The 24,992-nt window shown below is 66.6% G+C and overlaps 1 protein-coding gene across 5 annotated transcripts; it reads left to right on the forward strand.

The window, feature by feature from the left end:
• Positions 1 to 347: 347 nt before the first annotated feature.
• On the forward strand, positions 348 to 21,941 carry ITGA7 (integrin subunit alpha 7). Of its 5 annotated transcripts, XM_030554735.1 has the most exons (27): positions 348 to 522; positions 7,493 to 7,620; positions 7,991 to 8,070; positions 8,455 to 8,710; positions 9,381 to 9,512; positions 9,748 to 9,867; positions 12,311 to 12,518; positions 12,642 to 12,835; positions 13,133 to 13,221; positions 13,371 to 13,498; positions 13,779 to 13,874; positions 14,479 to 14,540; positions 14,956 to 15,125; positions 15,203 to 15,352; positions 15,960 to 16,072; positions 16,404 to 16,608; positions 16,691 to 16,771; positions 17,226 to 17,305; positions 17,447 to 17,524; positions 18,136 to 18,238; positions 18,594 to 18,770; positions 19,043 to 19,150; positions 19,415 to 19,528; positions 19,694 to 19,792; positions 19,879 to 20,004; positions 20,326 to 20,438; positions 21,299 to 21,386. In XM_030554735.1, exons 1-26 carry the CDS (start codon positions 353 to 355, stop codon positions 20,434 to 20,436), a joined length of 3,378 nt encoding a protein of 1,125 aa, XP_030410595.1. In that variant the 5' UTR covers positions 348 to 352; the 3' UTR covers positions 20,437 to 20,438; positions 21,299 to 21,386. The 5 variants fall into 5 exon arrangements, with proteins under 5 accessions (XP_030410595.1, XP_030410594.1, XP_030410599.1 ...); XM_030554734.1 differs by lacking the exon at positions 20,326 to 20,438 and having other exon boundaries at positions 21,299 to 21,941; XM_030554739.1 differs by lacking the exon at positions 9,748 to 9,867.
• The last annotated feature ends 3,051 nt before the right edge of the window (positions 21,942 to 24,992 follow it).

Below are 24,992 nucleotides of genomic sequence, written 5' to 3' on the forward strand. Positions count from 1 at the left end.
CCGCTCACTCAGCCCAAGGGTGTGAAACGCGCCGGGCCCTTCCCAGGCGCAGCCCCCGGCGATCCGGCTCCTCCTCCGCCGCCCCGCCCCGGCCGCGCTCCGGGCTCCCCCCAGAGGTGGCTGCATTTCAGCGCGGGCTGCGGCGCTTTCTCCCTGCCAAGCACATGCTCGTGGGGGGGCGGCACCCTCGGCAGCTGCCCGACCCCGAAGCCCCAGCCCGGCCCGGGGGGCGCCGCTCAGCCGCTGCCAGGCGGGGGGAGGGTGCCGCGCACCTGTCCCGGGCCCCGCGCGGCCGGGCGGGGAGGGTTCGGGTTCGGGTCCGGGTTCGAGGCCGGGGAGCGGGGCCGGCAGCATGCGGGGGGCGTCGGGCGCCTGGCTCTGCTGCATCGGCCTCCAGCTGCTGGCGGGCGCCGCCTTCAACCTGGACGGGACCGACCCGCTGCTGAAGGACGGGGCCGGCGGCAGCTTGTTCGGCTTCTCCGTGGCCCTGCACCGGCAGCTCCGGCCCGAGCCCGCCAGCTGGTGAGTGCGGGGGGGGGTCCCCTTATTCCCCCCCCCGGAGCCTTCCCGCGGGATGGGGGGTCCGGGGGCGCTCCGCATGAGCCGGGGGAGGGATTTGTAAACCCCCCCCCGCGCGCTGCTCCTAGCAAGTTTCGGGGGGGGGGAGCTCGGCCCCCCCGTCCCTTGGCTCTAAATAGTAACTTCCCCGCGGGGGGTGGGGTCGCACGGTAACGTCTGTTACCCCAGGAGGCCGCCTGGCCCTGGGCGCCCCCCCCCGCACCCTGGAACTTCACCGACTCGCTGGGGGGGGGTCACTCCCTCCTGCTCCCTGGATTCTCTGCGATCCGCTCCTGGGGTCCCCGGGCCAAATCCAGCCTCCAGTGGGGAACCCAGGCTGGCCCTGGGCTTCAGGGGTGTCCTGGGTCAGTCTGGAGTCACCCCCACAGCAACGGAATGAGGCCGGATTCGGCTCCCAGCTCCCCCAGGGTCAGTCTGGAGTCACCCCCACGGCAACGGAATGGGGCCGGATTCGGCTCCCAGGGTCAGTCCGGAGTCATCTCTAAGAGCCTAGTGGTGAGCGGGAGCCTGGATTCCTGGGTTCTTTTCCTGGGTGACCTTGGGTGGCACCTGTCAGGTCAGGTGCCCTTCCCGCCTCTGTAACTCTAAAGGGGGCAGCTCTATTCCCTCCAGGGGGCTGGGGGGCTCGCCTGGAGGTGTCTCTGACTAGCACACAGACCCCATGGGGCCAGCCAGGGTGCAGATCTGCCCAACCTGGGCTGGGGATACTCCTTGCCAGGCATCCTGCCCTGCTGGAGCCCTGGGGTGTGTGTGCAGAGGAGGGGTGCTGTCTGGAGCAACCCAGGTGCCCCCCATGCAGGAGCAGATGCCCAGATCCCCAGGGGCTGTGGGAGGGGGCATGGTCTGGGGAGCTGGTACCACAGCAGTTCCTTCCTCTCCCCCCCCGCCCATTGGGGGCGCAGATCTGCTGGTGGGAGAATGTGTCAGGGGGGCAGAGCTGAGCTGTGTAATAATCCCCCCCTGCACTTTACAGTGTCATTATCCCTGTTGTGCAGATGGGGAAACTGAGGCACCAGGTGGGAAAGGACTTGGCCAAGGTCACCCTGTGGCAGAGGTGGGAGCAGGGCTCCCTGGTCCCAGTGCTGTGCTCTGTTCACTAGCTTTCTGAAGTCTGTATGTGTAGCGAGGTCGATGGCCATGCAGGAGCGATGGACGTGGCCATGTCAGCGCTTTGCGATCCTCATCCTGGTGTTGCCCCGCTCTGTCCCTCTCTGCCCAGCCCCGCTGGGCTCTCACTGGGTGCAGGGCCAGGGCTCCCTGGGGCAAGGGACACGGGGAGCTCCCAGCTGGGCCTGTGAGGGAGCCTGCGAAGGGTTAAAGGAAGCCCTCATGAATATGAATAGAGCTGTGGGCCCTGCTCAGAATCGCTAATGGGCCATTTAGGTGAGGGGCCCAGACTCTGCGAGCTGCCCTGGGCCCAAATCCCTGGGTTCCCCCCTCCCTGAGCCTGAGCATGGAGGGGAAATGGATAGCGCTGACCCCGGGCCGGCTGGATCCCTGGGGGTGAGAGGCTGAGAATCCCCCTGGGCCTGCCCCAGTGGCAGCAGCATCGGCTCCGCATCTGCTCCATGGTGCTTCTCTAGCCTCTGTGCAAACTCTCTGGGGTGGGGTGCATCGAGTGCACAGAGCAACAGCAAAACGGGGGGTGAGAAATGAGGGTGAGGCTTGTAGTCTTATAATGCTCCTCAGGGGCTCTTCAGTGCCCCCCCTTGAGACATCGGGGGGGCTGGGGGCTCCTGGCAGCTGCTCAAAGCCGGTGTCATGGCTGGTGGTGCTAGTGCCCCCCGCTGATGGTGATGCAGGGCTGGCATGGGCACAGCGGCAGCCAGGGGAATGTGCTGTCCCTTATCACACCCCCAGTGCCATCTTTGTTGGCTCCAGCCTGTCACAGTTTCTGCCAACTCTGATTTGGATTCTAGGGCAGCAGCTGCCTTCTCTGCAGAGCTGCCGATGGGCTCTGGCAGCGTGAGCTCGTGGGGCAGCTCCCGGGGCTAGGCCCCTGGCAGCGGGAGCCCCGGCAGTGCCTGGGTGCTGTGAGTGTCCTCAGAGCAGAGCCCTCGCTGGCACCATGCACTTAGATCTGATCTCTCCCTGGGGTCGCTGGAGGGGGGGTCACTGCCCAGAGAAGATAAAAACTCTCGTAAAACCAAATCCCTTTGGGCTGAGCTGGTGAAATGCCAGCCCGTCTCCCAGCCGGGCAGGTCGCAGGCCAGCCAGTCTGGGTGATGAACAGGTGCTGGATCTCACGCCCTGGTTGGTGCAGGACGGTTCCTACGTGCGTCTGTCTGTTTACTGGGGCTGGGGGGAGCTTTGCTCATGTTCCTCATTCTCCAGGCTGAAGCCCATCAAATGTTCCTGGAATTCCTCCCTGCGGGGGGATTTGCTCTCGCTGCTCGGAGCCACCCGGGAGTTTGCATTGAGACGCCACGGACAAAGTGCAGGATTAGTGCAAATACTGGCCGGGCCGTTGCACACTGTCGAGGGGGGAGGCTCGGCACCGAGGGCTTTGGACCGGGAGTCGGGTCCGTCCCACCCCTGGCACTAGGCTGTTTCTGGGGTCCACCTGGCTCAGTGTCAGATCTGTATCCGGCCGATTCCCCAAGCCCTGCGCCTTGCACTGTCACTTCCACAGCGCAAAGGGAGCATGAACTGCTGCGCACTGGTCTGGGAGCAGGGTGCAAACACGGGTAGAGCTTATATGGCTGCAGGGCCCAGGGGAATCGGGGCCCCGTCGTGCCAGGCGCTGCACCAGCGGAGTTGGAGACCATCTGTGCTCTGAGGAGTTCACAGTCTAACCAGATAAGGCAGCCAAAAGGCAGGAGGGGAAACTGAGTCACACAGAGGTGCTGGGACTCATCCAAGGTCACTCAGCGGGTCAGTGGCAGAACTGGAAATAGAACCCAGGTGTTCTGCTGCCCAGGCCAGAGGGAGAAGGAAAGATCCTGCCGAGTCCGGGGCCCCAATTCTGCTGCCTGAGGGCATTAGCCAGGCGTGACTCTGAGGTGATGCCAGCGCCAAGCCGGCTTGTGGCAGCAGCCCAGGGGGATGCGCCTGGTGTGCCTCGGTTTGGGATAAGCAGTGATGCCAAAGGAAATGAAATCTCCATGAGACGCAGGGGCCCCGGTTCCGGCTGCCCTGGGCTGTGGATTGATGGTACGGGGAGGGAGACTCTCCCTTCTCTTCCCTTTCCCATTGGGATTGCCAGGCAGGGGCAGACCATCTGGACAATGGGATCCCTTGGGGGGCTTAGCTTGGGAGCAGGGTGGGGCGCTGGGGAAACCAAGGCAGCATGGGTGCGTTCCCAGTGGGGGGTGAGGGGGTGCATGCTGGGGGTGGGGGTGGGGCATAGGGAAGGTGCAGGGTGGCTCTGTGCCCAGCCCCTGGGATCCCCGAGGTGGCTGCCTGGTGCCCTGGGCCAGCACGGATGCTCATGGGATCTCTCTGGCCCGGTCCTTTTTTGGGCATGTTGCTGCCGAGTTATTTGGAGTGAATTCCAGTTTATTTTTACCGGCTCCATCTCTGTCTCCTCTCAGGAGCTGTCCTGCCTCTTTGGCGTCTCTTTCCCTGTGGGAGCAGGCGGGGGGCTCCCAGCAGGGGGCGCTGTGGGAGGCAGGGCAGGAGTGCTGGCTGGGAGCTCCCAGCAGGGGGTGCTGTGGGGGAGTAGTGTGCACGGGACTGCCACAGGCCTCTGCAGGAGAGAGGAAGGCTGCCGTGCTGGTGCGAGCGTGTGCTGGTGCACGAGGGAGCAATGTGCACGTTCAGGACCAGCCTCTGTGTGCCCAGGATCCAATGCAGCTGTTGCCCCAGGCTTGGGCAAACCCTTCCCATGGGGGGCTGGGGGCTCCTCCCCTGGTGCTGGGCGGGTGCCCGTTGGCGAGGGGCCCAATCCCCAGCCCTGGCTCCGGGTCAATCCAGTGTGGCAGCCCTGAGACTGCAGCGTGACCCCCCGCGGCTGAGTCCTGATCCCAGCCAAGAGCAGAGACCCCCCCCCGCTCCATCGCCCCCTCCTCTAATCCTGCCTCTGCCCCTGGCACTCGCCTGGGTATTAATTACCCGGTAACTAAGCAGCAGCTTCTGGTCCTGGTTATTTATCGTATGTGGTGATTGGCTCCTGGCGCAGCTCCAGGCTGTTCCCATCAGAATCTGCCCCCTCCCCCCCGAATCCAGCCCCCCTCCATCCCAGTCTGCAGAGGCAGGGTGGCCTTGCCCATTTCTGTGGTCAGTTTCACCTTGTCTGTGTCCCTGCTCCGGGTGCAGCCTGGTGTGTGTGGAGGGTCACAGCTGCTCCCCCCAGCCAGCTCTGTGGGTGTGAGGGTCCCCTCTTCTCCCGGCCCTGGCCGTACACCCCCCCCCCCCTCATCGCCTGGGTTCCAGCGGAGGAGGGGAGCAGAGGGGTGGCGCTGCGCTCCAGGGGCCTTGTTTGCACGGGGCTGGATCTTGAATTGGGCCAGGCTGGGTCCAAGGAGCTTCCCGTGGGGACTGGTGGGGATGAGGCTGGGGGCAGCTGCTGGGCCTGGAATGGGGGTTGGGGCCACCCTGGCCTCTTCTCGCCCCCCAGATGTTAGATCACACCTTGGGTGTCGCCTCAGTCAAGGGCAAACTCAGTGGTTTGCTCTGGGGAGGGGCACTGTGTGTGTGTGCGCGCGTGCGCGCGCATGCACGCGGGCTGGTGGGTGGTTTTGTGTGTGTCTCTCAGTGGCTGGTTGTGCAGAGTGTTGCATGGGGCTCTGGGTGTGTGTGTGTCTCAGTGGGTGTTTGTGCAGGGTGTTGCATGGAGCTGTGTGTGTGTGCATGCAGGCTGGTGGGTGGTTTTGTGCATGTGTTTTGGGTGGTTGTGCAGGGTGTTGCGTGGGGCTCTGGGTGTGTGGTTGTGCAGGGTGTTGCGTGGGGCTGTGACTGTGTCTCAGTGGGTGGTTGCATGGGGCTGTGGGTGTGTGTGTCTCTTGGTGGGTGGTTGTGCAGGGTGTTGCGTGGGGCTTTGGGTATGTGTGTGTGTCTCTGGGTGGTTGTGCAGGGTGTTGCGTGGAGCCGTGTTTGTGTGTGTCTCTCAGTGGGTGGTTGTGCAGGGTGTTGCATGGGGCTCTGGGTGTGTCTCTCTCCGTGGATGGTTGTGCAGGGTGTTGCATGGGGCTCTGGGTGTGTCTCTCTCCGTGGATGGTTGTGCAGGGTGTTGCGTGGGGTTCTGGGTGTGTCTCTCTCCGTGGGTGGTTGTGCAGGGTGCTGTGTAGTTCTGCAGGGTGTTGCGTGGGGCTCTGGGTGTGTGTGTGTCTCAGTGGGTGATTGTGCAGGGTGTTGCATGGAGCTGTGTGTCTCTCTCTCCGTGGGTGGTTGTGCAGGGTGTTGCGTGGGGCTGTGTGTGTCTCAGTGGGTGGTTATGCAGGGTTCTGTGTGGCTGTGCAGGGTGTTGCGTGGGGCTGTGACTGTGTCTCAGTGGGTGGTTGCATGGGGCTCTGGGTGTGTCTCTCTCCGTGGGTGGTTGTGCAGGGTGTTGCGTGGGGCTCTGGGTGTGTCTCTCTCCGTGGATGGTTGTGCAGGGTGCTGTGTAGTTCTGCAGGGTGTTGCGTGGGGCTCTGGGTGTGTGTGTGTCTCAGTGGGTGATTGTGCAGGGTGTTGCATGGAGCTGTGTGTGTCTCTCTCCGTGGGTGGTTGTGCAGGGTGTTGTGTGGGGCTGTGTGTGTCTCAGTGGGTGGTTATGCAGGGTTCTGTGTGGCTGTGCAGGGTGTTGTGTGGGGCTCTGGGTGTGTGTGTGTGTGTGTCTCAGTGGGTGGTTGTGCAGGGCTGTGTGTTGTGCACACGCCCATCATCGCCTAGGCTCCGCCCATCACCTGCAGTTCGGGGTCCTGCTATTTCCGGCTCTCGGCCCCACTTGGTTGGCGCCAGCCCGGCCTAGCCCCGTCTGTCTGTCTCTGTCTCTTGGCTGGGACCCGCAGCTGGTGCTGGGGGCGTGAGGCAGGCTAACATCTGGGGCGGGGGGATCCAGCTGGGGTTTGCCCCCTCCCAACAAGTGGCCAGGGCGGTTGAGAGCAGCTGGCACCGGGGCTGGTGACTCAGGCGGGAGCGGGGCCCCCTCCGAGGCTGCAGCTGTTGGACACGGCTGATCAGCGTGGGGCGGAGCCCCCTGCCCCCCGGGAAATCCCTGCCTTGAGCCATGGGCCCCCTCCCCACTGTTCAGTGGGGGACAGCCGGTGCCAGTCACCACCCCACCCCATTGCACCCACTCCTCCCTCCCTCCCAGGGCAGGACCCCCCTTGCCCCGATCCCAGAGCACTGGTACCAGCCTGCAGCCTGGTTCCTCCCGCGCCCCCCAGGAGAGCCGCCTGCCCCAGCTCCAGCCCCACCCACCTGCGGCCTTGGCCACCACGAGGGAAAAATCCCTGTCCAGATGTCATGGTTGGGGGACGAACATCCGAGGGGACAGTGATGGGGGGGGGCTGTCCAAACCCCTCCCCCATGGCTCCTCCATCCAGGTGTTTGATTCTTTAGTTCTTTGAGTTTTGAAGGCGGGAATGGCTGGGGGGCGGGGGGCAGGGAATGGGTCTCGGGGTTGCTCCCCTCTAGGGGGTGCCAGCTTGGACTCCGCCGTGGGGCAGGAATGACCCCAGGTCGCTCCCATCTGCCGACGGCACGAGCTCATGGATTGACGGTGCTGGGCGTCTCTGGGGCAGGCCTCCGGCACCATGGGGTGCACAGGGCGCCCCTGTCACTGCCCCACTCCTGGGGGTCACTGCAGCGCTGCTGTCCCGGGGCTGGCAGCTCCTTTCGGCCACGCAGCAGGCATTGACCCAGGTGGCGGGGGGTGTCACCTGGCAATTGTCCATGGGCCCCTTGTACCCCTCACCCCCCCAGCCCGAGGGGCGTCTGTGGCTGATCCCATCTCCCCCCTTCCACTGACACTCGCCCGTCCCCCCCCCAGGATGCTGGTGGGAGCCCCACAGGCGCTGGCCCTCCCAGGCCAGAAGGCAAACCGGACCGGCGGCCTCTACGCCTGCCCCCTGACGCGCGAGATCGACGACTGCTGGCGCGTGCCCATCGACGAGGGAGGTACGGGCACTGTGGGGCGGGCGCCGGGACCTGCTCTTGGTGGCATCAGCATAAATCCGCAGTGGGAGCTGGGGTGACCCTGCCCTCAGCGATGCCAGGGTAAATCCAGGGTGGCTCCATTGAAATGGGGGAGGGGTTACTCCTGATTTACACTGCTGCAGCCGGAAGCAGGATCTGGTCCCATTTCCTTTCACGTGGCCCTTGGCCGAGCTGACTCTGGGCTAGTGCCCGGTGCTGCCCATGGGGGAGTGGGTGGGAATCCTGGGCCAAGGATCTGCTGGGGGGGCACTCAAGGGGAGAGGTTGGGGGGCTGGCAGTGGGTCTAGGAGGGGGGGCTGACTGCGTGGCAGCTGATTGCGCCTCCCCCCAGTGGACCTGCACAAGGAGAGCAAGGAGAACCAGTGGCTGGGCGTGAGCGTAAAGAGCCAAGGTGCCGGCGGCAAGATTGTGGTGAGTGGCACTGCCGGGGGGGAGACGCCCTCTGCTCTGCCCTCGTGGGTGGGGATGGGGGTCTAGTGGGTTAGAGCCGGGAGGGGGTAGGCTGGGGCTGGGCCAGGACACCTGGGTTTGCTCTCTGGCTGTGAAGGGAGTGGGGGGCCAGTGGTTAGACCTGGGGGGTTCCATTCCCAGCTCTACTGCTGACTCGCTGTGTGGCCTGAGGTGAGTTGCTCCCCAGAGCCAGCAGCCGAGAAGCCAGGACCCCCTCGCCGAGCAGCGGGGCCCTCGTGTTTCACAAGTGATGGGGGTGAGCCTGGGAGAGGCGTTGGGCACCGGGGGGAGGGGACGGGAGCCTCTCTAACCCGCCCCACTTGTCATCCCCCGGCTCAATCCCAGACCTGCGCCCACCTCTACGAGTCGCGGAACCGGGTGAACCAGCCGCTGGAGACGCGGGACGTCATTGGGCGCTGCTACGTGCTGAGCCAGGACCTGACGGTGAGCGAGGAGCTGGACGGGGGCGAGTGGAAGTTCTGCGAGGGGCGCCCCCAGGGCCACGACCGCTTCGGCTTCTGCCAGCAGGGCGTGTCAGCCGGCTTCACCGCAGACAAGCACTACATCCTCTTCGGGGCGCCCGGCACCTACAACTGGAAGGGTGAGCCGCCTCGGGGTCCGTGGGCCTGGGGGCGGGGGGGCAGGGGCAATGGGGGGATGGCGTGGGAGGGCAGGGGAACGAGGGGAAGGCATGCGGGGGCAGGGATGGCATGGGGGGATGGGGGTGGGGATGGGGTGCAGGGCAGGGATGGCATAGGGCTGGGGCAATGGGGGTGGGGATGGCGTAGGGGGTGGGGAGCAGAGGAACAGGGGTGTTCTCTCCTCTCCCCCCGTGCCCACAGACGCTGGGGACTGGGCACCCCCCAGATCAGAGCATGGGCCCAGCTATCCTAGGACTGGTGGTAACTCATGGGGGTGGGGAACAGTGCATGGCGGACGGGGGGCAGGATGGGGGAAGGGGCCCGTGGCTGATGGGGGGCAGGATGGAGGAAGGGGCCCGTGGCTGATGGGGGGGCAGGATGGAGGAAGGGGCCCGTGGCTGATGGGGGGCAGGATGGAGGAAGGGGCCCATGGCGAGGGGGCAGGGGGGGGCAGGGGAGAACCATTTCTCTCCTTAGGGAGTGCGCCCACCTTCAGTTCAGACCCAACGCTGGAAGCTCCGACCTCTGTGCCAGGCAGAGGAGGAGCCAGGACTGTCCTCACCCCCCCTTGCATCATCCCTGTCCCCCCCATGCCCTCCCGCCCCCACTAACCCCTCTCTGGTTTGGCAGGGGACCTGCGCGTGGAGCTCGTTAACCAGAGCTCCCTGGAGCTGGTTACGTACGACGACGGGCCCTACGAAGCCGGGGGGGAGAAGGACCAGGACCCCTCCCTCATCCCCGTGCCCGCCAACAGCTACTTCGGTAGGGAGCGCTGCCAGGCGGCGGGCAGCTGGGCACAGGGGCCAAAGCCGCCCCCCGGCCGTTGGCAGCGGCCGCTCGAGTCTTTCGCCCCCAGGGCCTGCGGGGAAGGAACCAGCGAGGGAAATGGGGCCATCGGAGAGTCTCCGTCGAGCCTCTGCTGCTCGGGTGGGGAGGGGTCTCCATCCTTTAACTCTCTCTCTCTCTCTCCCCCCCCCGGCCTGGCGCGGCCCCGCAGGTCTGTTGTTTATGACCAATGTTCATAGCGCAGACCCCGATCAGCTGGTGTATAAAACGGCAGAGCCCAGCGAGCGGCTGCCCGGCACCGTCGGCGACGTGGCCCAGAATAGCAACTTAGGTGTGTAACCGCGGCGGCGTGTGGCGCCCGCCTGTCAGCGGCCGGCCAGCCGGGACCCCGGCTGCCCCCCACCCCGAGCTCGTTCTCCTCTTGGCCTTTGGAGCTGAGGGGAAGTGAAAACTCCATTCTGCTACTGGGCCAGCGGGGGGCGCCATGCCCAGGTCCTGCCCCATAGCGTGGGGGGGGTGTAGGGTACGGGGGGAGAGGGGTGACTGATGCCCCTCCCTGAACACAGCCCCACACACCCGTTCGCACTTACCCCTGCCCCTCCCTAGGCACGTCCCCATGTGCGAGCACAAACCATCCTTGCACAGACACTTGCTGCCCTGCCCGTGCACAGACACACAAACCCTGCCACCTTTCCTCTCTCCATTTCAGAGCCGTCTCTGCGCGGTTTTCCCCCTGCAGTCCCCCACCCACCCTGCTCTGCGGCTGCGCGTGCCAGGCTGGATGCTAGTGCCCAGGGATTTACACGTCCTGGTGCTCATTGCCCGGGGAACATGGCTTCTGCTGGCCATGGCACCAGGGAGGGGATGTGTACCCTTCCCCACTCAGAGGGCATCCCAGTGTCCCAAGGCCCCGAGCAAGGGGGAGGATCCACGGGGACACCTGCTCAGGGCAGCCCCTGCCCCTCACATCTCCAAGTGCTAGCACTGTCCCTTGCCCCCCTGGGTGCCCGGGGGGAGGCCGTGAGCAGGGGCAGCCCAGCACCGGCGAGGCCCACTCTGCTGCCAGGTGTGAGCGTCTTGTGCCCGTGCTGCCAGGGAACATTCCAGGCTCCGGGGACGGGCGCTTGGCCCCATCCGGGCTGGCTGCAGCACTGGGGTGACCTGGGCGGGGGGGTGTTGTGGGGGGCTGCAGACAAGGGGGGGTCAGCACTGCTCCGTCAGCAGCCGTGGGGGGCTGGGGATCCCTGCTGGGAGAGGGACGTGGAGCCTGGAAGGGTCCCAGAGGTGCTGCCGGGGCTGTGTGTTGCATGCGGTGTGGGATGTGAGGGGGTGTCGCTCGGTTCGGGGTGCATGGCTCTCCCCAGTGCTTGCCAGCAGGACGTGCCCCCCTCGCTGAGACCTGGCTGCTGCCCCCACATCGTCCCCACTCCTGCCTGCGGGGAGCCCCCACGCACTGACCCGCTGCCGGCCTAGGCCCCAGAGATGGATTGCACAGAGCAGCACCTGGGTGATTTGGCCGTCGCACGGGCACGCCCTGCCTGGCATCATCCCGGGGGGGGGGCTGCTGGCTTGGCAGCATCCCTGGAGCTGCTGGAATAGAACCCAGGAGTCCTGACTCCTACCTCCACCCCCACCTCCTTCAGTTCTAACCACCAGACACCCCCCACTCTCCTGGAGAGTCCTGGGTGGTCCAATGTGCTATTAGAGAGCACTGCAGGGAAACTGAGGCATGAAGAGGGGCAGCCGGAGGCCCGGACAAAGCAGAGACATGTTAGTGTGGAGGGGGCTCATCCAGCTTCTCTTTTTGAGCAATCCTCCCCCCACCCATTGAGCACTGCAGGGGACTCCCCCCTTTCCAGCACCATCACCCCGCCCTGCCGGGTGTTTGCTAGCTGGGCCTTGCCCCCCGATGCTGGGACCTGGGGACCGGGCGGGGACTCTGGTATCTGAAATATGAGGCGTGTCCAGCTTCCTGGTTGCTCCCCTTGGCCCCCGCATTCTCCCGCCCCCAAGGCTGTATCCTGACTGGCGAGGTCCTCAGGCCCAATGTCTGGGGGGCTGAGCAGAGAGAGATGGACAGACAGACACACGGAGCAGCAGAGGGGCCAGGCGCTGGGGATCGCTGCTCTGGGCCCCCCAGATATGGAGCAGGGGGCCTGGCTTTAGGCCACCCTGTGGGGTTGAGGATGAGTGGGTGGAGTTCACATCTGGTGCCTCCCAGACCCCCACCCCAGCTCTGTCCAGCCCCCGGGAGCCTGTGTGTGGGCTTGGTGTGTGTTAGCCAAACCTCTCCTCTCCCCAGCGGGTGGGGGGTGGGTCTGTGGCTGGAAGAGGCTCCATCCGGCCTCAAGGAACCCCAGGTGTGGGATCCTGCCCTGGCCTCCTGCGGCCACATGCTGGCTCAGTGTGGGATGGGTTAGGTGCCAGGTCCTTCCAGCCTACCTTATGGTGCGGCACCTCCATGGGAATCCCCACTAGCTCTGCGCAGTACAGAGCCTCTGGCACACGCAGGAGCTATGCTGATTGCATCCAGCAGGGGGCAGTGATCTCGGTGCCTTTGGCTGGTGTGGGGCCCACGTCTATTCCCCCCCCCCCCGCCCCCGGGATCTAGCAGCAGGGGGCTCAGCGAGTGTTGGGGGGGGCCTCTCCCCACCCGAGCTGAGAGTAGGGCCAGGGCAGTCCCTGCCTCCCTGCTCCTGAGGAGCCCTGGGGGCCCCCCCCCCCCAACTCCCCAGCAGCACCAACCCTGCCTGTCGCTCTGCCCCCCGCTCCAGGCTTCTCCATCGACTCGGGGAAGGGCCTGACCCGGCAGGACCAGCTCAGCTTCGTAACAGGGGCACCGCGGGCCAACCACACGGGGGCCGTGGTGATCCTGCGACGGGACAACGTCAACCGCCTGGTGCCCGAGGTTGTCCTGCCCGGGGAGCAGCTCACCTCCTCCTTCGGCTACGCCGTGGCCGTGGTGGATCTGAACAGTGACGGGTGAGCCGGGGTCTGGGGTGTCGGGACGTGGCGCCTCGCTGAGCCCCGCAGTGCTGGGGCGGGCTGGGCTGGCGGGAGCTGGCAGAGGCTGAGCCTGACTCTGGTGCCCTCTGCCCTGCCCAGCTGGATGGACCTGGTGGTGGGGGCACCCCACTTCTTCGATCGGCAGGAGGAGATTGGCGGGGCAGCCTACGTGTACATCAACCAAGCGGGGCGCTGGGCGGACATCCGCCCCATCCGCCTCAACGGCACCTCCCACTCCATGTTCGGCATCGGCCTCACCGCCCTTGGCGACCTCAACCAGGACGGCTTCCAGGGTGAGGGGGGATCGGGGGAGCCTGGCTGGGTCTGACCTGGGGTCCTGGGTTCTGGGGAGTCGGTGCCGTCCCTTGGGGGGCTCCCCCTGCGGGTATGGGCTGGGGGCAGGCGATGGGGCTGGTTGCTCAGCTGGGTTACGGGGTCTGGGGAACGGAGCTGCCCCTGCAGGAGGGAGGGAACCCTCCTCCCTGTGGCAAGTATCCAGCCCTGGGCAGGGGAATGGCTGTGGCCCTAGTGGCCCAGGGGGGCACAACCCCCTTCCAGCCTGCTCCAGCCATAACCCTCCCCCCCCGCAGACATCGCCGTGGGAGCCCCCTTTGATGGAGCCGGCAAGGTCTTTATCTACCACGGCAGCAGCCTGGGCATCGTCACCAAACCGGCCCAGGTGAGAGGGCACGAGGGGGGCACCGGGGCAGGGGAGGGGATCACTGAACTGCGGGGTCCACAGGCTCCTAAGCCCCTCCCCTGCTGCCCCCTTCACTTCCTGTCCTAAACGCTGGCGGCTCCACTCTCTGTCCGTCTGTCCCCCTGCAGGTCCTGGACGGGGAAGGTGTCGGGGTGAGGACCTTCGGCTACTCCCTGTCTGGGGGCCTGGACGTGGACGGGAATCTCTACCCGGATCTGCTCGTTGGCTCGCTCTCGGACAGTGTGGTGCTGTACAGGTGGGCACTGCCCGCCGCGCCACCTGCCCCCAGGCCCGAGGGAGGGAGGGAGCCAGGTGGGGCGCGGCCTGGTGGGACTCTGGCCCCTCCAGCCCTGGGCATTGCACCGTGTCCGGCTGGATCAGCCACCTGGGTGACTCTCACAGCCGGTGGCTCTCACCGTGCCCAGTGTGTGGGAGGGCCTGGGCTGCCTGGCACACTGTGGGGCGGGAGGCCTGGTGCAACCGGGGCGCGGGCCAGCTGGGTGCCTTTGCCAGCGGTTTCCCCTCTTGCTTTGCAGAGCCCGGCCCGTCATCCACGTCTCCAAGAACGTCTCCCTCTCCCCCCAGAACATCGACCTGGAGAGCAGGAACTGCCCCCACCACCTGGGCATCTGGTGAGAACGGCCTTGCCCCCACCCCCAGGCTCCCTGGGATCCAGAGCTGTGCCTAGAAACCCCCTGACTCCCACCAGCCAAGCACACTTTCCACACGCAGGGAGAGAGGGAGGTCTAGTGGTTAGAGCTGATAGGGCATGGGGCTGGGAGCCAGGACTCCTGGGTTCTCTCTCTGGCTCTGGGAGAGGAGTGGGGGCTGGTGGGTTGGAGCCTGGGGGGTGGAGGGGAAGGAGCCAGGACTCCTGGGTTCTCTCCTCGACTCTGGGAGGGAAGTGGATCTGGTGGTTAGAGCAGGGGGGCTGGGAACTAGGACTCCTGGGTTCTGTCCCCAGCTCTGCTACTGACCTGTTGTTGGGCCTTGGGCCAATCCCTGCCTCAGTTTCCCCAGGGGTACAACCGGGTTAGCGCTGCCCTCTCGAGGGCAGCAGTGCACTCTGACCCGAATGAAAGGGACAAATGCTTGTTTCCAGTGGCTGCTCAGAGCTGGGTTATGCAGGGAACCTCCTCCCCGGAGAGTGGGATGCTGAGCCCCCTTAGCCGGGAGGCGGCTGGTTTGACGTTGGCCTTGTCTCAGGCCGAGCCTTTCTGTGGTTTCCCTGTGCAGCGTGGAAGTACGAGCCTGCTTCAGCTACACGGCCAGTCCTGCCAGCTACAGCCCCCGTGTCAGTGAGTACTGCTGGGCTGGGCCCCGCACTCCCCCGGGCCTGGCCGTGCCACGCTGCTGCGGGGCGGGGGGAATACCACCTGAGAATATCCCCCCGCGTCAGCCCTGCTCCCACACCCAGCACAGGGAGATGCCCAGAGCACGCTGCCCCACGGCTGTTCTCTGGGTCCCAGAGCCCAGAGGATGCTAAAGGAAGCAGGACACAATCCAGAGCAACCCTGAGGGTGCTCTAAGCTACCTGGGGAGCCCTACCCCAGAGGTGGCTGCATCTCAGCACTGGATGACAGATTCCGTATAAACAGCTGCCGTGCCCACCCCAGAGGTGGATGCATTTCGCTGATGGGTGAGCAATCCCCCTAGGCATGGAAGGCACAGCAGAGCCCATGCTCACCCGCCTTCCCTCCCTCCCTCCTCCAGCGCTCACGTACACCTTGGACGCTGACGTGGACCGGCAGAAACTGGGCCAGGCCCCCAGAGTCGCCTTCCTGGACCGGAAGCCCACGGACCCCGAACACCAGTTCTCGGACGTGGTGGAGCTGCCCCACCAGCGCGCCCCCTCCTGCGTCAAGGCCACCTTCCAGCTGCAGGTGGGTCCTGCTGCCCCAGCCCTGCCCTGCCCTACCCCCGGCCTGCCACAGGCTCACCCCCTGCTCCCTCATTGCAGGAGAGCATCCGGGACAAGCTCCGCCCCATCGTCGTGATGCTGACGTACAGCATCAAGCACGCCCAGAGCAAGAGCCAGGTCCAGGCCGCTGCACTGCCCCCGCTGATGCCGGTGCTGAACGCCCAGCTGCCCAACAGCCAGAGGGCAGAGGTGAGGCGGGTTCCTGGGTGACGGCCCCTGGGGACGTGGGCTCCCGCTCAGCAGGGTCAGGCCTGCTCAGCACATGGGCGGGAGCCCCGCCAGGAACAGGCTCCAGCAGGAGGCTCTCTGCCTACTCCACCAGTGCTACCGCCGGCGCCCGGCCCCTTGCCCTGCGAGCAGCTCGTCCTGTGGGATCAGAGCTCCTGGCGGTGCCGATCCCCTGGCGCCTTTCGTCAGAGTGCCCTGGCCAGGGCCCAGCATGGGGGACTCTTCTGCTCCTCCAGGCGGTGTCAGCCTTTCGGGGGATTGCTGCGTCCTGCTGACCAGCTGCTGGGCCCCGCCCCAGAGGGGGCTGCATGTCGGTGCTGGATGAGTGAACCCTGTGCGGTGTCACCAGCGGCCGGGCCCTGCCCCAGAGGGGGCTGCATGTTGATGCTGTGGGCATAGCTGGGCTGCTGGAGCACACGCAGAGTCCGCGGGAATGTTTTGGGGGACGGCTCTGAGCTGGCGGGTGAGCCTTGCAGAGCCCTAGCTGGGGGGCAGGCGCTGTGCAGAGGTGGAGTAGCGGCCTGGGGGCCATCCCAGCTAAGCCCCGCCCCGGGGCGTTTGTCCCCAGGTGAATTTTTTGAAGCAGGGCTGTGGGGAGGACAAGATCTGCCAGAGCAACCTCCAGCTGCGCTACCAGTTCTGCTCCCGCGTGGGCGACGCCGACTTCCTGCCCCTGCCCAGGTGAGGGGGGGCTGGGGCTAAGCCCTGGGGGGCCCAGGATGGGGGGAGGGGTAATAGACACATACTGGCCCCTCTCAGATCTGCTCTCCCGCCCCCACTGGCAGGGTGGGGCCGGTCACTCCTGGCGGGGGCCCGGGATCTATCCAAGGGGCGGGTCTGGGGGCAGATCCCACCCTCTGGGGCAGCGGCTCCCTGCATGGTGCCCCCCTGCTGTGTCCAGGAGGAGGTGGGGCCTGGGTAGCCGGGGATCTGCCCCCTCTGGGGGTGTGTCTGTGCTGATGCCCGCAGGGGCCCCTCACCGTGGTGCCGGGCCTGCCTCTCTCCGCCGCAGGGACGCCGATGGCACGGCCGTCTTCGCCATGAGCGACCAGAAGGACGTGGCCTTGGAGATCCAGGTCACCAACCTGCCCTCGGACCCTGCGGCGCCGCAGCGGGACGGGGACGACGCCCACGAGGCCCTGCTCACGGCCACCTTCCCCGAGGCCCTGCCCTACTCCGGGGTCCGGGCCCATGACATGTGGGCCGGGCCCGGCCTGGTACGGGGCAGAGGGAGGGGGAGGGGAAGGGGGGCCGGGGACGAGTTGTAAGCCCCGGTCTCTGACTTCTCATCCTTTCCAGGAGAAGCAGCCCTGCCTGCCCAACCTGAACGGCTCCCAAGTGCAGTGTGAACTGGGGAACCCCATGAAGCGCGGAGCTCAGGTGGGGATCAGCCCCCCAAATTCCTGGCCCCAGCCCCCGCACTGCGCCCAGAGCTCGCTGCCCCTCGCTGCCCCCCACACCGCGCCCAGACCTCGCTGCCCCTCACTGCCCCCGCACTGCGCCCAGAGCTCGCTGCCCCTCACTGCCCCCTGAACTGTGCCCAGAGCTCACTGCCCCCCGCATTGTGCCAAACCTTGCTGCCCCCCGCACTGTGCCCAGAGCTCACTGCCCCTCGCTGCCCCCCACACCGCGCCCAGACCTCGCTGCCCCCCAATACCGCCCACACTGCTCCCAGAGCTCGCTGCCCCTCACTGCCCCCCCAATACCGCCCACACTGCGCCCAGAGCTCGCTGCCCCTCACTGCCCCCGCACTGCGCCCAGACCTCACCACCTCCCTCTTGCTCCCGCTGGCCTCTGCCCTCCCATGGCCCTGATCGCTCTGCTTCCCCCCCAGGTGCGGTTTTATCTCATCGTCAGCACCTCGGGCATCACCCTCGAGACCCGGGAGCTGGAGCTGGAGCTGGAGCTGAGCACGTGAGCACCCCCTGCAGGGGCTGGGTGATGTTCAGGGGGGTGGGGGGTTGGCTGTGGAGGGGGTCGGAGGAACTGCAGCTGGCCACTGGGGGGTTGCAGTGGGGGGAGCCCCCATGACGCCCCCCCGTCTCTCTCTCCCAGGATCAGTGAGCAGCCAGGGCTGCGGCCTGTGACGGCGCGAGCACGTGTGGTCATTGAGCTGCCCCTGTCCGTGACGGGGTGAGTGCCCCAATGGGATGGCTGGAGGGGGCACGGTGGGGACAGGGGGAGATGTCTGGGGGCCACGGGTGGGGAGGACCAAGGTGAGGATGGGGACGCGGCGAGCTGTCTGGGGCCTGGGGGTGGGATGGGCCAGGGTGGGGCCGGCAGCAGGCTGAGATGTCTTGGGGGTGGGGCAGGGGCTGGGTGCGGGGCGAGCCATCTGGGGCCAGGAGTGGGGCTGGGGGTGAGGCAAGCTGGGGGTGGGTCAAGATGTCTGAGGGCCAGGGGTGGGGCTGGGGGTGAGGCAAGCTGGGGGTGGGGCAAGATGTCTGAGGGCCAGGGGTGGGGCTGGGGGTGAGGCAAGCTGGGGGTGGGGCAAGATGTCTGAGGGCCAGGGGTGGGTCTGGGGTTGGGGCAAGATGGCTGGGGGTGGGGCGGGCCAGGGGTGGGTCTGAGGGCGGGGTGAGATGTCTGGGGCCAGGAGTGGGGCTGGGGGTGAGGCGAGCTGGGGGCGGGACGAGATGTCTGGGGCCAGGGGTGGGGCAGGCCGAGGTGGGGTGAGCCATCTAGGGGTGGGACTCTGCAGGGCTCCCAGTCGCCCTCTCTGACTCCGTTCCCCCCCCCCGCAGCGTGGCCATCCCGCAGCGGTTGTTCTTCGGCGGCCGGGTACAGGGCGAGAGCGCCATTCGCACCGAGGGCCAGGTGGGCAGCGCCGTGCGCTACGAGGTGACGGTGAGTACCCCGCAGGGGCAGGGGCGGGGGCGGCACCCGGGCCAGTAACCCTTCCCCCTGCCCCGCCCCGCCCCCCCTGCCAGATGTCACCCTGAGCCTCCCCTGCGACCACCCTGAGCATGGCTGCGGGAGGGTTGAGGATCATGGGGCGGGGGGCTGAGTTCAGGACGCCGGGGACCATTCCCAGCTGGGACAGGGGAGCTGGGTCTAGTGCTTAGAGTAGTGGGGGCTGGGAGTCAGGACGTCTCTTCCCCCTTTGGTGCTTCAGTTTCCCCATCTGGGCGGGGGGTGAGGTGTGTGTGTGGCATTTGACCCTGCCCCACAGACTCAGACTGGTGAGTGCCTCCCCCCGCAGGTCTCCAACCGGGGCCAGTCGCTCAACACCCTGGGCTCAGCCTTCCTCAACCTCATGTGGCCCCACGAGATCGCCAACGGCAAGTGGCTGCTCTACCCGCTGCGGCTGGAGTTGGCGGCCCGGCCCGGGCAGCGCGTGGCCTGCAGCCCGGCAGCCAACCCCCTACGGCTGGCACTGGTACGTGGCGTGGGGGGCGAGGAGCTGGGGGTTGCTGCTCAGCTCGGGGGGGTCTCTGGCTCTCAGGCCTCGGGGGGGGAACGAGACCCCCAGAGCTGAGTGAGCTATGGGGATTGGGACCCTGCCCTAAACTGTGCCCAGCCTTTTTCCCCCACAGGGCCGGGGGGGAGGGGGCATCCAGGGGCACAGCTCGTACTGCAGCATCACAGAGGAGCTGGGGGGGGCCCAGCACACGGAGGGAGCCACCCTAACACCTCTCCTGCCGCCCCCAGGAGAGCCACGGGCAGGACAGGAGCAGGAGGGAGGCCGAGCGCCCGGAGGTGCCCAGCACGGGGCCCTGGTGGCACCGTGCCCACTCTGAGAGGAAGAATGTCACGTTGGTGAGTGGCTCTGGGGGGTGGAGATCCCGGCTGGGGCTGTGGGTGAGCCCTGCGGTGACCCTGGCTGGGGTGGAGGTTTGGGGGTCGCTCGTGTGTGTGGGGGTGGGAATCTCTCTCCTCTCTGCACACCATGAAGCACTCTGCAGCCTGGATACCCATGGCTCACCCCTGCAACCCCTCTGGGGTGGAGCAGCCTGGCCACGTCTCCCTCCCCCCGCCCCCCTCCCTGCCTGGAGCCCGCTGACCTGCTCTCTCCCCCTCCAGGACTGTGCCCAGGGCACTGCCCGCTGCCTCGTCTTCCGGTGCCCGCTTCACAGCTTCGACCGCTCGGCCGTGCTCACTGCCTGGGGGCGCCTGTGGAACAGCACCTTCCTGGAGGTGAGCCGGCGCCTGGGGCAGCCAGCTCTGGGGTGGGCTGCGGGGCCGAGTCGCTGCTGCACTGCGCGTTAGGACAGGAAGTGGTGCAGAATCCTGCCCCCGCCTGGGATAGCTTGTGGGGGGGCCGGGCGTGGGCACCACGCTGAGCCATCTCCCTGCCCCCAGGAGTACCCGTCCGTGACCTCCGTGGAACTGCTTGTCCACGCCAACATCACCGTCAAATCCACCATCCAGAACCTGGTGCTGAAGGATGCTGCCACGCAGGTACCTGATTGGCTGCTCCCCCCGCCCCGCCCCCTGCCCCGCCTCGTGGTCCTGATCCTGATCCTGCTGATCCCTTCCCCCCTCAGATCCCCGTCACCATCTACCTGGACCCAAGCGCGGTGGTGGCCCGGGGCGTCCCCTGGTGGATCATCCTGATTGCGGTGCTGGCCGGGGTCCTGGTGCTGGGGCTGCTGGTCTCCATCCTATGGAAGGTGAGAGCCGGGGGAAGGGGGGAGCCGGCTACCCTGGTCCTGGCAGTGGGGCTCTGCTCCAGGACAGACGTGCGCCCAGGGATTGGGCCCCTGCCCCCTACTGCCCCCAGCAACACCCCCTCCCCATGCACCCCCTGGGGGAGTGAGCCCCAAGCAGGGACTCTCTTTCCCCAGCCTCCTCCAGCTCCCCTGCCCCCTCCTGGCACCTAGCCCTGCTCCCCCCCCCCGGGAATTCCTGCCCCATCCGTAACCCGGCATCCCCTGGGTCTGGCTCTCTGGCCCAGGCCTGATGCTCTCGCCTCGGCCTCACTTCCTCCCCAGTGTGGCTTCTTCCAGCGGAGCAGCCAAGCGGCCCCGTACGCCACCAACTATTACCGGGCCCGGCTGGCCGTGCAGCCCTCCGAGGTGGAGAAACAAGCCGGGGAGGCCTAGCGGTAACAGCCAGCCCTGCCGCTCGTTCACGGAGGGCAAGGGGCATGCATGTGTGTGCAAGATCATCTGCAGCAACAGTGCATGAGTGTGCGGGTGGGCCAGGCCCCTTGGGGGAGCAGGGTGTCTGCCAGGCCAGCGCCTGGGTGTGCTGGGGCGGGTGCCCATGGTGAGTGTGCCTGCAGGTGCCAGGCCAGCATCTGCGTGTGCCGGGGCGGGTGCCAGGCCAGTGCCTGGGTGTGCCGGGGTGGGTGCCCATGGTGAGTGTGCCTGCGGGTGCCAGGCCAATGCCTGCGTGTGCCGGGGCGGGTGCCAGGCCAGTGCCTGGGTGTGCCGGGGTGGGTGCTGCTGGTGAGTGTGCCTGCATGTGCCAGGCCAGTGTCTGCAGGTGCCAGGCCAGTGCCTGGGTGTGCCGGGGTGGGTGCCGCTGGTGAGTGTGCCTGTGTGTGCCAGGCCAGTGTCTGCAGGTGCCAGGCCAGTGCCTGGGTGTGCTGGGGCGGGTGCTGCTGGTGAGTGTGCCTGCGGGTGCCAGGCCAGTGTCTGGGTTTGCCAGGCTACATGCCCGTGTGCCATGCGCCCCGACCCAGGGCCGTCAGGCTGGGAGTTGCCAGGGGCGTTGAATGAGCTGGCCCGTCCCTGACGCGTGGGGATCAGCCTGGCGCAGACCTGCAGGGGAGGTGACGCTGTCTCTGGCCTTGGCTTCCCATCGCCACCTTTGATGCACGTGGCCGCCACTTGGGGGCGCCCCTGCTCCAGCAAATGCAGCCTCCGTCTGCCAGGGCCCAGGCTCCTCCCGTGGGGTGGGGGCATCTGGGCCTCTGCCAGGGGGCCGGGCGCCGACTCCGTTTCTCTGGCTTCTTTCCAGGTGGGCTTCTTCAAGCGCCCCCGGCACCAGCAGGCCGCGGTGCCGCGGTACCACGCCATCAAGATCCCGCGGGAGGAGCGCCAGCTCTTCCGCCAGGAGAAGACGGGCGCCATGCAGAAGAAGGAGTGGGTGACGAACTGGAGCGAGGGCAGCGACGGCCACGTGCCCGTCTCGGGCTAGGCACCTGCCGACCCATGCGGGATCCCACTGGCCGGTGCTGGTTCAGACCTCGGGGGGGGGGCGGTCTCTGGGGAGCACACAGAGACGGGGTGACTCTGCCGTGGTGGCCGGGGGCTGCTCTGCCAGGCGGCTGCTGGACTCTGGCCTGGAGATGTGGGACCTGCCCACAGGACAAGGGCATGTCGCGCTGCCTCCTGCTGGCTGGGGCCGGAGCTGCTCAAGTCTGTCAAACCCCGCTGCTCCGGGGGGATCCCAGCCCCACGGGGCCCCAGCCTGGTTCAGGTGGTAAAGCAATCTACAGGGGGCTGACTCCGCCCCCTTGTGCAGTGACCCCGCTTTTCTCCCAGCAGACCCTGCCCCCTACCCCAGGCCCCCCATGTGACTGACTCCATGGTCCGGCTGAGGGGCTGCTGGCCCCTCCGGCTGGGGGTCTCTGTTTATTGTTATTAAAGGGACACTGTTGGGAGAACAATGGCGTAGTGCCCGTGCCTTGCCCCCCCCTGCACCGTGCTTTGCCCCACAAGGGCCCCCTCACAACAGGCCCGAGACACTAACCAGGAACCCACAGAGAATTTTTCAGCGTCTGTGTCCAACCCCTGCCCCAGGAGCTGAGCTCTGCAGAGTCCTGGGGTGAAGGGGCTGGATTTACCCACCCCACCCCCCCACACACGCTGAGCTGAGTCCAGCAAAGGATTCCCCAGCCTGGCACCCTGGTCCCAACTCATTTATTCACTGCACGGCCCTGGGCACAGAAGAGAGGAGATTCCACATGGTAGAGTTGGGGGCAGGGGGAGCTGGGGGCCAGGACTCCTGGGTTCTCCCCCTGGCAGGGGAGTGGGGGCTAGTGGATAGAGCAGGGGAGCTGGGATCCAGGACTCCTGGATACTGTTCTCTAGGCGCTGCCACTGGCTTGCTTTGTGCTGTGGGGGCAGTGCAGCCCCTCTCTGTTCCTCAGTTTCCCCAGCAGTGAAATGGCTTTGTCTGGGCTCACCCACCTCCTGGTTAATTGGGGTCTACAAAGATTGTTTCTCTAGACCCCAGGACTGCCCCCCACACCCACACTCAGGCTTCTGCATGAAGAATGTGCTGCAGGCTGCGGTCACTGTGGTGCCCAGCATGGCACATTCCTGGAAGTCGAGCCGGAGGTCGCCGTTGGGGTCCAGGTCCCTGAAGAGCTGCTCCAGGGGCTCGGGGTCGTGGATCTCCTGCAGCCCCGGGAGAGGGAGTTTATGGGCCCCAGACCTTTCCCCTTGAGGGTGTGCTGACTTTGGGGGGGGGGTAAGGAATGGGGCACACTTCCCCAGCAGGACAGTCTCAGCCTGGGGGCTCCATCAGCTGCCCCCAGCCACTCCCCCCTCCCCTTCCTGCCCCATTGGCACCTGTGCCAGGCCAGGTGCCCCTCGGCGGGGCTGGCGCTCACCTGGCTGAACAGCCAGAGGAGGTGTGGAGCACTGCCAGGCCCTTGGCTGCCCTAGAGCACTTCCGCCCAGCCCAGTGCCCCCAGGTCGCTCTCAGTGACCTGCCCTGCACCCCCCCCATGGGCATTATTAACCCTTTATGGCCCGGGGGGGGGCCTCACCCTGATGCTGCTTGTCCCATGGCCCCTTTCCCCCCCACCAGCCCCTCCACCATGATAGCCTCATCTGCAGGTGCCAGGGGGGTCCTTACACGGTGGGGGTGGGATTGCAGTGGAAGCCCCCCACTGTCCTTTGCCCTGCCCTGGGGGCCCTGGCACTCAGCTGGGGCTGCCAGCCCAGGGCTCCGATTCACAGCTAGTGCTTTGGGGGACGTGGACGTCCATCCCCCTCCCCAAGACCCACCAGGCTCGTCTCACCCAGGAGCCCTTGGTTCCCAATGACCCAGCCCAACTCCTGTCTGCTCCGGCCCCCTGGGGATCCTGCCTGCCCCTGCCTGTCTCTCCAGCATGCTCTCTCCTCCCCAGAGGTGGCTGCATTTCGGTGGGACCAGGCATATAGGGTTCTTTGCAGTGAAAGGGGGGCATATTATGGGATGCACAAAGCCCTTGGTTCCATGCAGCTCCCAGGTGCTGTCCCTATCACTTGAGTCACCCAGGGAGGTGGACGCAGCTCCCCAGCCCCACACACCAGCCAGCCTTGGCGGAGGCTGGAAGCCATGTCCAACAGGCAGCTGGAGCGCTGCATAGAGACTCTTGGAGCTGCCTGTGCTCCGCAGCTCGGCTCCCTCGGCATGTCTGTGACTCTGCGGAGGAGGGATCGCGGCTGCTCCACAATCTCCCTGCGCACTAACAACTGGCCGTGCTGCTGCTGGGGCCTCGCCTCAATTATTCAGCATCCGCCCAGACATTAAAAAGCTCTTAACTGACTCTAATGGAGCCCTGGCCGCTGCCGAGCCATTAGCGGCTGGGAGAGGGGCTGGATCGGGCCCGGCTTTCAGCTAGCGCTGCGCACTGAGGAACCTGAGGCTCGGGGTGTCTTGGGGCAGGAAATAGGTGGGAGGCTCGTCATCCTAATCAGGGAGAGTGGCGGGGAGGTCAGATCACAGAAGTGTAGGGCCAGGCAGCTCCCCAAGAGGTTCTAGTCCGTCCCCCTAGGTCACCGTGACCTGGCTAGCAGCCAAAGGCCCCTGAGCAGGCCCCATGGGGTTAAGGTGTCCCAGGAGTGTGGCTGGAGGGGTGGGAATTGAGGTCAGGCCTGGAAGAGGCAGCATGCTGCAGCAGAGGGGGCTGGGGCTCAGGACTCCTGGGTTCTCTGGTGACGGGGGCGCGTGTGATTGTGGGGTGTCACAGTAAGGCCAGGGAAGGGCCTGTCCGTCCGTCTGTGCGCTGGCTCCCGGCTGGCCGGGGGCGCGCTGTGACGGGCCGGGCCGGGTACCGCAGCAGAGGGGGCTGGGGCTCAGGACTCCTGGGTTCTCTGGTGACGGGGGCGCGTGTGATTGTGGGGTGTCACAGTAAGGCCAGGGAAGGGCCTGTCCGTCCGTCCGTCTGTGCGGCGGCTCCCGGCTGGCCGGGGGCTTTACTGTGACACCCCACAATCACACGGGATGGGCCGGGTACCGCAGCAGGGGCTCGTGCCTGTTGACTGATGGGTGACGTCCCAGCGCCCAGCGGGGTGGGCAGGTCCCCGGGGAGCCGGGGGGGGGGAGCGCCTGCTGACGGCTGCCGCGCTGGGGTGGGCAGGGGGATGCTGAGCCTGCCATGGCAACGGGAGCGAGGCTGATGGGATTGGGTGCCCCATTGCTATGGCGATGTCACCAGGGCACAGCCCCTATGGCCATGTGGGTGGGGTGTGCGCTGCCATGGCAACGGGGTGCCCCATGTTGCGGCCTGTGCGCTGAGCTGGTGCCAGGGGTGGGGGGGGGCCCCATTCCCTGGTAGCCAAGGAGGGGGTGCAGCACAGGCCATGGTCGCACCCTTCACCAAGATGGCGCCGCCCACTCAGCCGCCAGAGCGCGATGGCGGCGCCCACAGGCAGGGTCACGCAGTTTGAACCGGAAGCAATCGCTCTCTTCCGCTCAGGGCCCCGGAAGTTACCGA

Source organism: Gopherus evgoodei, chromosome 3 (assembly GCF_007399415.2).
Source record: "Gopherus evgoodei ecotype Sinaloan lineage chromosome 3, rGopEvg1_v1.p, whole genome shotgun sequence".
Lineage (NCBI taxonomy): Eukaryota > Metazoa > Chordata > Testudines > Testudinidae > Gopherus > Gopherus evgoodei.